Below are 12,936 nucleotides of genomic sequence, written 5' to 3'. Positions count from 1 at the left end.
CCCTTTGTTAAAGGTCCCTGGTATGAATCAGGTTATAATCCTTTTCTTCAAGATTTATGGACACCAAGAAGTCCACACTAATGATAAACCATACAAATGCCAAGAGTGTGGAAAATGTTTTGCATGGAGAGACAACCTTGTGACTCATCAGAGAGGCCACACAGGGGAGAAACCATATAGATGCCAGGAGTGTTGGAAATGTTTTATTCAGAAGGTACAGTGAATATTTGGTATTGGAGCAGTAATACCTGGTGGCAGCTACTGGAGAAGAGGAGTGAGCACATACTGGAGGCCTGAGTTGTTAGAGGCTTCAGTGTGCCCGCTACATAACAGTTATGTAGCGGGCACACTGGAGCCTATAATAACTCAGGCCTCCAGTATGTGCTCACTCCTCTTTTCAGGTAGCTGCCACCAGGTATTGCTGCTCCAATACCAAATATTCACTGACACTTGTATTTACTTTAAAACTTAAACTTGTTTATTTGATTACATAAAAGAAATAGGTAAATCACAATTAGATAATCAATTTCTTTCAATCACTGAACTCTCTAATACACAGACTCTGCTCTCACTGACTCATTAACACATTGCCTTCTCACTCAGATCTCTACACTCTCCCTCGTCTTTCCTCTCACACACCTCATACACCCTCATTTATATCTCAGCTCCTCCCCCTTTTGCACCACCTTCCATCCCCTCATTGGCTGCTGTTCCACTGCTCAGCTGTGACGGACAGGTGAGGGCAGGGCTGAATGCTACATACCTCCCCCCCTCAGCTTATCTGCCCTTGGCCTTCGCTTTGTCCCCTCAGAGCCCTCTCCCTTGAGCTCAGGACAAGCTAGCCAACCAGCCACAGATTCTGCTTTGGGTAACTCCCTCCAGAAATGGTTTCCACAGAGCCAGTCCCTATCCTAACCACCCCAATCTGAGATTCAGAGCCTTCCCACTAGACTTTCTCCCCTTGAGACAAGTCCTAGGAAGTTACCCACTCGTCCACTCAGATTCCCTGACTAAAGATCTTCTCTGCTCTGGGCACCTTTCCAGTCCAAGGCTTTACTAGACCAAGCACATATCCCACACGCTGGACACCCCCTATTCTAGAGAAATTTCTTACTCCTAGTTTGCAATCCTTGGAGGAATATTAGGTATATGAAGTGCCAACTGCCGTAACCCAGATGCAGGATTTCTGATACAATAAGAACCGTAACCATAATTTCTGTTGACTTTGGGTTTGTCAGTTTCTGAAAATACGGAGATACCTATCCAAAGCTGACGTGAGCAGTAGACTGATCGTAGAATCTATGCAAAATGTGGAAAGTTTTTAAAATGCTGAGTTTTGTTTGTTTTTGTTATACATATACAAAGTTTTAATGCCTGAAATGAGTTTGAAATTGTACACTTTGAATTTATGCATTTTTAATATGTACACTTCAAACTTTAATATATCTAGAACATTTATTTCAAGCATAATTATTGGCATATATGTGAATAACACAGAAAACTATGCAAAAATAATTGTATAAGATTAAATTTATTATGTAACTATTTGATTTCCAAGTAATATTTTTAAATTGTCTTTTAGAACTGTTATGAAATCTGGCTCAGAACTAGTTAAAGCAGGACTGCGTGCCTTCTTTGAAAATGCAGCTGAAGACCTAGAGAAGACATCAGAAAATCTTAAACTTGGAAAATTTACTCATTCTCGTACACAAATTAAAGGGGTCTCACAAAATATCAACTACACAACAGTGGCATTGCTGCCTATTTTAACATCCATTTTTGAACACGTTGCTCAGCATCATTTTGGCACTGACTTGCTTTGTAAGTCTTTATCGGTTTAATTATTTCTTTGCGGAAGGGTGTTTCTGTTATAATTAGGGTAGGGGGTGCATGAGTATTCTGCTTACCTTGAGGGTTGGGTTTGTTGTTGTTGTTTTTTAGTAATTTAATCAAACAAGAAAAATGGGGAATGCTTGGAGAACATACTGTACTTCGCAATGTTAAAATAATGCTTTGCAAAGCACATTCCTGCATGGCACCCTTCTTTTGTCCATAAAGGTTCTAGTAACATACTTAGTACAGGGCATGGTGGGCACTTCTGGTAGCTCTGTTGAATGTTTATTCCCCACTGTAGATAGATCTGGGGCTATCATCCCAGAATTCCTAGAGAAAATGATGTGAACAGTGTTAGATCAATCACTGGTAAGAAATGATATTCTCCTTGAGCCTCAAGAGGACCCACTGTGCTACTTAACCCTGACTTGTGCCAGGTAAGTCACTTGGCCCTTTGGAGAAAAGGAGAAAGGAGATGGCATCAGTTGATCTTCTAGGAGTTCCTTTTATGAGTGCCCGCTCAAACGGGTACATCAGCCTTATATATAGCATTTAATGCACTTGGTTTTTTTATTACTTTAATCATATTTATTCAAATCTAGTTTTAGAAAAGGTAGCCATATTAGTCAGTGCTACCCTGTTTCCCTGAAAATAAGACCTAACCTGAAAACAAGCCTTAGTAGGTTTTTTAGGATGCTCGTAATATAAGCCTTACCCCCAAAATAAGCCCCAGTTAAGTGAAACCCCGCCCTCCACCATTGTGCAGCAACCAGAAGATGATGACATCACTGTATTTGAATAAATGTAGATTGTTTACATGAAAAAAGTAAAACATCCCCTGAAAATAAGCCCTAATGTGTTTTTGGAGCAAAAAATAATATAAGAACCTGTCTTATTTTCAGGGAAGTATATCAAGCAAAACCAAAAGAAAACTAAAAAGTAAAGAAGGCAAGAACACTGTGGCATCTAAAAAACTAACTGCTATATTTTACTGTGAGCTTTTGCGGACAAGTCCATTTGCTCAGAGTGAAGAATGGGCCTGCATAGCAAATATTTATACAGTTATACATGGTCCCAAAACAAAGAGACTGTTTATTTCTTGGGCACAAGTAGTTGCTTGTGTGGCATTTCATGCTGGCAATTATCATTATGACCCCTGTTGATACTCATTTCTCCTCCCAGGAAGCATTGTTTGGTAAACAGTGACAATGATTGGTGGTTTAATTAATCCCAAACTGTAGATAAAACAAAAGAACAACATATGAGTAACATAATCTGATGGGGCTTGCAAGGTTGCACTGGTTAGTAAGGAAATACAGTATAGCATGCAGTCCCACTCGTAAATCTGAGGAAGTGAACTTGTCCACAAAAGCTCACTTTAAAATATAGGAGTTAGTCTTTAAGGTGTTGCAATATTTTGATGTGCTATCATCTGTTGCAACATCTGAAAATAGCTTAATTTTTGCTTCATTATATTGCTGCTCTGGATGCTAAGTAGAAGCAAATAGGCTAGTAAAACATTACTTATTATGGGTGTGAACCATATGCAGTGAAAATATGTTTTTAAGTGCATGAACCACCCAGAGTAGTGGTTCACTAAATTGGTTGGTATACAGTTTCCATAAATAAATAAATGCAATGGCTTCCTGAGCATGTCTAGATTCTCAGTTTGTTTGGCCAGAAGACAACTTCTTATCTGCAGACAGAGTAAGAATTTTAATTTTCTTTCACAGGACTCCCATAGCTTATCATTCTAGAGGTGTAACCTGTCCCACATTGGGGGGCAGTGACTGTTTGTTGACATATCACTTGTTATTCACTTTCTAAAGGCAGAAGTAAAGGTTGCCAATCCCTTTCATTACTCTAAAGAGGGAAAAAATAGTGTGGTCTATGTACACAGTTCAAAAGCAATGATACACAGTACCATCTCCAAGTCTTTGGTGCCCAGCTTGATGAAAACCCATGGGTTGTGTGTGTGAAAACTCACTTCTGTTTGTGATTTTTTAAAAGTGATCTAATGAATGTATCTTGCCTTCTCTTTAAGTCCTCAGTGAACACTGCCAGTACAAATTAAATTAATGTTAGTGGGTTTTGCTTTCAAATTGTTATGAGGTACACCAGTAAATGTAAGAGAAAATACGTATTTCCTGTTAGGCATTAATGGGAATAGAGACTAATTCAGATGAGTGGAGATCAGTAGCCATGATATAAAACATTTTGATGGTAATTAGAAGACAACAGTATTCAAAGAACTGCTGGATAGTTCAGCAGGTTAAATATCTTATTGGGGGTTTGATTCTCTGCTATGCCTTATTTATTTATTTATTTATTTATTTATTTATTTATTTATTTATTTATTTATTTATTTATTTATTTATTTATTTATTCATTTATTTATTCATTCATTCATTCATTCATTCATTTACTTATTTATTTATATCCCACCTTTCTCCCTAAAAGGACTGCTTGGCAGGGAGTGGACTTGATGATCCCTAGGGTCCCTTCCATCTCAGCAGTTCTAAGATGATGATGATGATGATGATGATGATGATGATGATGATGATGATGATGATTAATTATTTTATATCATGTGCACAGGTGTTGTATGGATTTTCTTTTAATGGTCATTTAATATAGGCCTTGATTAACTAGGGTGCTTCTTCAGTCTATATTTAGCATTTTGATAATTCTGCGATAGCCTAAACCAAAAGTGCCCATTGATTTAGTGGTGGATGCATGGGACCAAATACGAGGGCCCACAGACTGTGGCTGGGATTTTAAAAAAAAAGATTTTTCGATGGCCAGAATCTAGGCCTTTGTGGGATCTCCCTCATGGTGAACATCAAACCGAAATTTTGGCCTAAGCAAATGTGCATAAGATCTGCTCATATGTTACCATATGATAAATATAATCAACCTGTTTCATATCAGGATTATACCAGTCAGATGCTGGGAATGAATTTTTCATGCTAGAAGACAGGACAGGGACATGCTCTTTCTCCTTCATCTGAGCATCTCCTTTGTAGGTTTATAGTGTTCATCTTTGCATTTTGGCCTGAGTGTGCAGACATTTGTCTGTTGTTTTAACTAGGTGAATATTAAGAGAATGGGAAAATTGAGAGTTCCAAACTTAAATAAAATTTAATTAAACATCAATTTATAAAGGTGTTGCCAAGTAAAAGAATTAGCCATCATTTGACTAAATCACATATAGTCCAAAATGTTTGCTTTAGGAGTCTGTGTTAGCCTGAACAAAATAATATTTCTTTCTTTTTTTCCAGTGGGTGATATTCAGGTTTCATGTTACAGAATTCTTTGCAGCCTATACTCTCTTGGAACTGGAAAGAATATTTATGTTGAAAGGTACTTCAGAGAAAGCATGTACTTAAAAATATTACTCCTACTGTATTACTACTTTAATAGTAACAGTCGCAAAAAATGTAACTGTTAAATATACAAAGTAGCCTTTCTAATGAAAGTGCACAGTGTCTTGTGTTACCTTTTAAAGTATTCTGGTTTATTGTTTCAAATTTTTCATATAATCAGAATTGCTAAAATAAAACAGCCAGCATCATATTGCTAGTCTAAACTAAGAGTAGGCCCATTGAATCATGTACTGCATGGTAAGTAAACACTTAACTGAATGGTAAGTAAAGGCCCAGAGACCTTTGGGTAGTGTGGGCGGCATATAAATTAAATAAATAAATTGAGTCCCACTAAGGCAGATTGAAAATATCCATCTATTTCCACTGGTTGTGGCTGTCACCTCCACCCAAGTGGACACCTCAACCTCGTTCTCTTCCCTCAAGCTGTTGCTGAATGAGCCACTTTGTTCCGATTGCTGTATTCCCTCTCTCTAGTCCCATTCTCTGTCTTACACTGGTGCCAGTCTCCTTTCCCTCACACCAGTTCTTGGAAGGTGATCATGCTGCCACCTCTTCAGCACTTCAGTCCAGCTGCTTTGGGTCGCTTTAAGGATCAGCTGCCTCCTGCTCTCACTGTTTGTTGGAGGGCAAGCATGTCTCTTCCACCCAGCCCATACTCATATCTACCAGTTCTACCTGGCTCCTGTTCAACTTCTGTCCACCTTCTGTGGGGTAGATGGATCTCTCTCTGAAGAGAGGCCTGTTATTTTCCAATTTTGACAGATGTATCTTGCCTAATCAAAATGACAGTCTTGAACAGTTGTCACCCAGAAAGATTTTACTCCATAAAAAGCACAAATATAAGTCTGGTTAAAAAAGGAGGGAGTGATCTCAAAAATCCCACAGCTATGTCACTGTGGAAAGAAACTTTTGCTGGTCCCACTGTGTCCTCCTGGAAGTTGCTGTCCCTTTCTATATTCAGCAGCCCAGTAGCTATGTTTCCTCCAAGTCAAAACCAGCTGTGAAAAGAAGTAAAGAGTTGTAGGATCTTGTAGTAGCTGCCACAATTTAAACCTCTCATACCAGAGACAGAGAACATTGTGGCACTTGAAAATTCTCTGCTTAGGTGTCAAGACAGCATAAATAAATTCATAAATTATAAATTTAACAAGTATTCTTTCCATCCTTGGTCCTATTCCTGTGCTTCCCCTAGGTATCTGGTTAGCCACAGTGAGAAAAGAATGCTTGACTAAAAGGACCTTTAGTCTGATCCAGCCCAAATCAATACTCTAAATATAAAAAAGATCTTTAAGTTACTGCTAGTATGGTTGATTATTGCAAATTACAAAGAAATATGTCTGGGACAAAAAAAGATGACAATTTCTGTTAAGTGATGGTCCCGCAGGGAGGAGCTTCATTCATGCACTCTACAGTAGTAAAAGAATTTTCTGATAAGTTGTTTCTCATTATCCACAAAATATTGTTTAATGTGACATTGCCTTCTGGGTGAAAAAGTACTCACGCCAAGGATTACTTTATGTGAAAACATTTCCTATATGAAAGATCAACTAAGCAAACATTAGGGGCCAAAGCTACCCCCCCTTCTCTGCATACATAATCCAGAGATGTTGCTAAAAATTAATTTAAAGGCTAGAACCTACTGATGTTCATGCAAGGTTTGTGTAACTTGTTACAGCTCACGGTTGCTAATTGATGACCTTCCAGTTTGTCAATTTAGTTTATGGCCAAGCATACAACTGAGACTTGTTCTGTCATCTTGTCAATTAGCTGCAATTAGCCAAAGCAAGTTACACAAACCTTAAACACACAATGGGATTCTAGCCAATGTATGAATTTAATAGCTTACATTTCTGAGGATTTTTTGTATAAGAGTTTCTCATATGATTTCCCCTATTTATTGTGTTTTATCTTACAGACAAAGACCAGCTCTTGGTGAGTGCCTAGCTTCTCTTGCAGCAGCCATTCCAGTAGCCTTTCTTGAACCTTCACTCAATCTTTACAACATCCTCTCTGTCTTCAACATGAAAACGGTCAGAGAGAGAGCCAGTAAGTTCTCTGCTTTTTTTTGGGGGGGGGGAGTTCACTGGACTGAAAGAAATTGCATCCTTTTTTTGGTCAATGTTTAGACCTCTTCCTGACCTTTATTCAGTGTGCTGATATATCTTCCCTTCTGACATAAATATTGAAATTCATACAGCATTATATTCATATGGAGAGATCCACTAGTCTGTGGATGTGTATAAGACAAAAGTTTCTGTGATGTGTTCTGTTCTGTTCTGAAACCTTTAATGGTATTTACAAGTTACAACAACACAAGCAACTCAGGCAAAATAGGAAAAGTAAAATTGCACAAATTTCACAAATTAGGACCGAGAAGCAGGGGACGATTTCAGAATTGCAGATAAGAAACCTGCAACAGCAGCAGTCAGGGCATTACATTCATCGCTCATGAAAATGGAAAGAGTTGACTCAAAAGAATTGGAAAAATAAGAGATCCAAGGTTCAAGGAAAAAATTTTGGAGGTGGTGATGAGCAGGGCATTGAAACAGTATATGAGCCAGGGTGTCAGGCGTCTCTAAGCAGAAGAAACAAAGTCTTTTTTCACGAGGGATGTTGAGAAATCGACCGGCATGGGTGGCCGAAGGAAATATGTTAAAACGGGCTAACATAAAAGCTCTTCTTAGATGTGGATTTACTAGGGAGTGAAAATATTTGGGACAGTGATCCTGAGGTGGAAAAAGTCCAACAGAAAGGGGGGAGCATACAGAGTTAAGGTTATTGCATAGGTGATTGAATTCGGCGTGACAGAGCTTGTCCTTGATTGTGGAATAAGCCGTAGTGAGATTCATATCTATCAAGGATTCCAGGGATATGTGAAGAGAAGAGAGTTTCTTTTCAATAAGCTGGAACCAAGAAAAGAAGTATGAATCGCACAATAAATCATATATCAGGGATCCAGAATGTGAATTCAAATGAAGACCACTGAAACTGATGCTTTTGAACTGTGGTGCTGGAGGAGACTCTTGAGAGTCCCCTGGACTGCAAAGAGAACAAACCTATCCATTCTAAAGGAAATCAACCCTGAGTGCTCACCGGAAGGACAGATCCTGAAGCTGAGGCTCCAATACTTTGGCCATCTCATGAGAAGAAAAGACTCGCTGGAAAAGACCTTGATGTTGGGAAAGTGTGAAGGCAAGAGGAGAAGGGAACGACAGAGGATGAGATGGCTGGACAGTGTCATTGAAGCTACCAACATGAATTTGGCCCAACTCCGGGAAACAGTGGAAGACAGGAGGGCCTGGCGTGCTCTGGTCCATGGGGTCACAAAGAGTTGGACACTACTTAACGACTAAACAACAACAACAACCTTTATATTTCTCTTTCTAATACTATGGAAAAAAGAAACATCAACATTCTCCCTTGGACCCCCAGAGGGCTTTGGTATGGTATAGTTGCTCATTGCAAAATCAAACCCTCTTCAGAAGGTTAGTCTTTTTGAAGCCATCTATATTTCACAGTTCTCTTTTGAGTCTTAAACAGAGTCCTGAGTGCCATGATTGGTCTCATTTTCATACTTTCTACAAAGTTTCTCTCAATTTCTATCTTAGAAATGCTTTTCAGTAATGTGCCTGGTGACCACTCCTTCAGTATGCAGACCACTAGGACTTGTGTTATTGACCGTAGGGACAGATGTTTTCTAACTGGGCATTGCTGTTGCTGTCCTAATGTTCTTAAAATCTATTTAGTGTTTCACAGGGTAGGAGAGTCAATACTGCTTTTTATCCCAATCCACATAAACCTGCTGAGAAAAAAATGCCTCAATTAGATGTCAAGTATTGCCATCAAAAGTTACCTCAAGCATTCCAAGGGCATCTGAACCTCTCATTACATATTTCTTTTCAGCATAACACAATGATATAAAACATTGTCTGCACGACCCTGGTGAGGTAGATCTGTACATGTCACTAGAATAAGAGGCTTTTGCTTCCACTATGCCTGGGAGTTTACACATTATCACACATGAAGCCCTGTCATCTCTGCCAACTTTGTTGTTGATGCCTCTCTAACTGAATCAGTTTCATTCTTCACACAGAGCAATAAATTTGGATATCTTTGCCTTGGCCATGGCTAATTTAGATGCCAGGTGCCCTAGCAGCTGCTGTAATTTTTAGAGATGCCAAAGAGAAAGGACCCATTTCCACTGCAAGTATAAGGAATGTTGTGACTTAACTATGGTATATTCGTTCTTTGTAGTGGCTAGAGGATATTCTCATCTTCATGAAGCAGTTGCTTCTCATTGAGTTTAAGAATTGCAAATTAACAGGAAGAACATGTCTCTAACTTGTACTGGTATGTGTATGATACATCTCAGTTACAGTTTCCAAGTTACTATTCTTAATTGTCTTGTCCTGGGGCTTTTGAGATGTTGCTTTTGTTCTCGCTTTTGATCTAATGGTCTAAACGAGGTCATGAAGCACTTAAAACAAACACATTCGTTTCCTGTGAGAAAGAGAGGTGTGCAATGTGGCATCTCAGTCCATGCAGGATGTGTAGAGTGACAGCAGGAAACAAAAGCCAAGGAAGTCCATCTCTTTTCTGCTCTGGAGAAAGGAAGGTGGGAGGGAGGACTAATGGTTTGGCTGTGGGTACTCTGCCCCTCCCTTTAAGCTGCAGACAGGTATCATACCACCATGCAACTGTTTCAGGCAAATCTTTTCTATCTCTTCTGCTTCAATGTTGAGAGAAAAACTGGTTGGTTTTCAGAGAATATTCCAATGCTCACTTTGATGATGAGTGACCATAAATGTCGATTTCTCAGTGGAACAGGTCTCAGTCTGAAGTTAATTTATAATGTATTTATTTTATCTGAGAATCAAGCTGCCTTTACGTAAATGAAGATTTACAATGATAAAAAGTCTTTCTAGAGGTCACACATACATAAAGTGTGAATCTCTGTTATGTAGCCCTTCACTTAAGCCAATTTTGAAGAAGACATATTTTGTTTGACTTCCTTTATTATAGTGCATTTTTTTAAAGCTTATTCATACCTTGTTAATATTTTACAGATTCCCCTGTTTTTAATATTCTGGCAGCAAAAAGTAATCTATACTGTTATGTGTCATTTCATACAATACTTTTTTTCATTATGGTACTGCATTCGGTCTTATTAAGCCCCTGAGTAGGAGTTTGAAGTGGTGAAGTTTATTACCTCATCTGCTTGTGATAACTAGGACTTGTTGATATGGAACAGATTTAAAGCTGAATGCACACCATTCAGCTAGAAATCCATTGCTTCAAACAGTAAATGGAACTAATCAATCATGTTTCTAGGCATGAAGAATTTGTCTATCTCTTGTCTAAGTAAAAAAGAGAACAGAAAATGCCTATGTGTGTCAGTATCATGGTGGAAATACGATTATTTAAATTGTGTTTCAGCTGTCCCAAATGTGAAGCATATTAATCCACACAACTTTATTGTTGTCCATTACAATATGAAGTTTTAGGTATGCCAGAAACTGTAGAAGAAATGTGTCCAGAAATCCCTCAACTGGATGGCTTGATGAAAGAAATAAACAGCTTGGCAGAATCTGGAGCCAGATACACTGAAATGCCTCATGTGATTGAGGTGATCTTGCCCATGCTGTGTAACTACCTATCATACTGGTGGGAAAAAGGGCCTGAAAATATCTCTGAAGATGATGGACCCTGTTGCACAATGGTAACCTCTGAACATCTTAGCATAATCCTGGGGAACATTTTGAAAATCATCAACAATAACCTTGGGATAGATGAAGCAACTTGGATGAAGAGAATTGCAGGTAACTCTTGAAGATTAAGTGAAATAATGGTTTGGTCTGTCCATCCATCCATCTTAGCACTGAGAAAATATTAATTCTTCTATAATCAAGATTTATTTATTTATGTTTGTGAAATTTTTTTGCAGTATACTTAAATACAGCAGTAACAATGTGGAAAGAAAGCTTAAATCAAGTTACCAAGATAATAAAAATAACCCCAGAAAACAGAAATGTATGCATTTAGCATACAGAACAACAACCACAACAATATAGATTTGGATGAAATCTGGTAAATTAAAAAAACCAAAGAAGCATTGGTTGTTGTGGGTTTTTCGGGCTTCTTGGCCGTGTTCTGAAAGTGGTTCTTCCTAACGTTTCGCCAGTCTCTGTGGCCGGCATCTTCAGAGGACAGCAAACTGTGCTCTGGGTAGGCTTGACAGTGGGTGGAGTATTTACGGCAGTGAGAAGGCTAGTTTGTGAGGTAGGCTATTGTCCTAATCAGGAAATGGTTGATTAATGTGTTTTGTTGTGGATGTATTGTTTTGATAAGGAGGGGAGATTATCTGTCCCTGTGGTTGATGGGTGTCATTAGCTGGTCTTTTGTGTGCAGTAATCCCCTGACCTTGTGGCTGGGTGGAGTTCGTTGACCTTTTGCACTCTGTGTTTTTGAGAGCTGGGAGCCAGGTTTTGTTGAGTTTCAGACATTCCTCCTTCCGGTTGAAGTTTTGTTGATGCTTGTTGATGCTTGTGGATTTCAATGGCTTCCCTGTGCAGTCTGACGTAATGATTGCTGGTGTTGTCCAGTATTTCAGTATTTTGAAATAGAATTTCATGTCCAGTTTGTTTTATGGCATGTTCAGCTACTGCAGATTTCACTGCAGAAAAATCTGCAGTAGCTGAACATGCCATAAAACAAACTGGACATGAAATTCTATTTCAGAATACTGAAATACTGGACAACACCAGCAATCATTACGTCAGACTGCACAGGGAAGCCATTGAAATCCACAAGCATCAACAAGCATCAACAAAACTTCAACCGGAAGGAGGAATGTCTGAAACTCAACAAAACCTGGCTCCCAGCTCTCAAAAACACAGAGTGCAAAAGGTCAACGAACTCCACCCAGCCACAAGGTCAGGGGATTACTGCACACAAAAGACCAGCTAATGACACCCATCAACCACAGGGACAGATAATCTCCCCTCCTTATCAAAACAATACATCCACAACAAAACACATTAATCAACCATTTCCTGATTAGGACAATAGCCTACCTCACAAACTAGCCTTCTCACAGCCATAAATACTCCACCCATTCTCAAGCCTACCCAGAGCACAGTTTGCTGTCCTCTGAAGATGCCGGCCACAGAGACTGGCGAAACGTTAGGAAGAACCACTTTCAGAACACGGCCAAGAAGCCCGAAAAACCCACAACAACCATTAGATCCCGGCCGTGAAAGCCTTCGTGAATACAAAGAAGCATTATTTAGTAGTTACTGAGTAGACATGTTCTAATGTCGTAACAAGTTAGAACACTAAAGAATTAGACTCACTGTAGCACATAGTGAGTGAGGCACTGTGTTAGTGCACTGTTTGATCAAGTCCACCTCCTAGAAACAAAGGCAGCTAAACAAGAAAAAAAAGCCTTCTGTCAGTAGTTTATTTTATATAATGCCTACATTTAGTGGGATTGAGTACTGACATCTTTCTTCTGATAATCCAGAGAACTATCCCATGATTTTTTTTCCCACATTTATTTCTTTGGATTGTCAGGAAAAAGATAAATTAGATTTCTCAGTCTCATTGGTTCGGACATCGTTGTAAAGAAAATATGGAAGTTTTGTGATTTCTTTAGCCAGTCTTTCATGCAATAAGACCATTCAGACAATGTGTGCTACCATGCTACTTGTTAATTGTG

At 38.9% G+C, this 12,936-nt stretch overlaps 1 protein-coding gene across 1 annotated transcript in view; it reads left to right on the top strand.

The window, feature by feature from the left end:
* The window catches only part of RYR3 (ryanodine receptor 3), a 420,504-nt gene that overhangs the window by 285,288 nt on the left and 122,280 nt on the right, over positions 1-12,936 (top strand). Inside the window, exons 63-66 of the mRNA XM_078391770.1 lie at positions 1,583-1,821; positions 5,115-5,196; positions 7,135-7,265; positions 10,718-11,038. Of these exons, the coding sequence (XP_078247896.1) occupies positions 1,583-1,821; positions 5,115-5,196; positions 7,135-7,265; positions 10,718-11,038 (773 nt within the window). The remainder of the gene's footprint in view (positions 1-1,582; positions 1,822-5,114; positions 5,197-7,134; positions 7,266-10,717; positions 11,039-12,936) is intronic.

Source organism: Pogona vitticeps, chromosome 1 (genome assembly GCF_051106095.1).
Source record: "Pogona vitticeps strain Pit_001003342236 chromosome 1, PviZW2.1, whole genome shotgun sequence".
Lineage (NCBI taxonomy): Eukaryota > Metazoa > Chordata > Lepidosauria > Squamata > Agamidae > Pogona > Pogona vitticeps.
The sequence above is the reverse complement of the archived record's forward strand: the minus strand, read 5'-3'. Positions and strand labels throughout refer to the sequence as shown.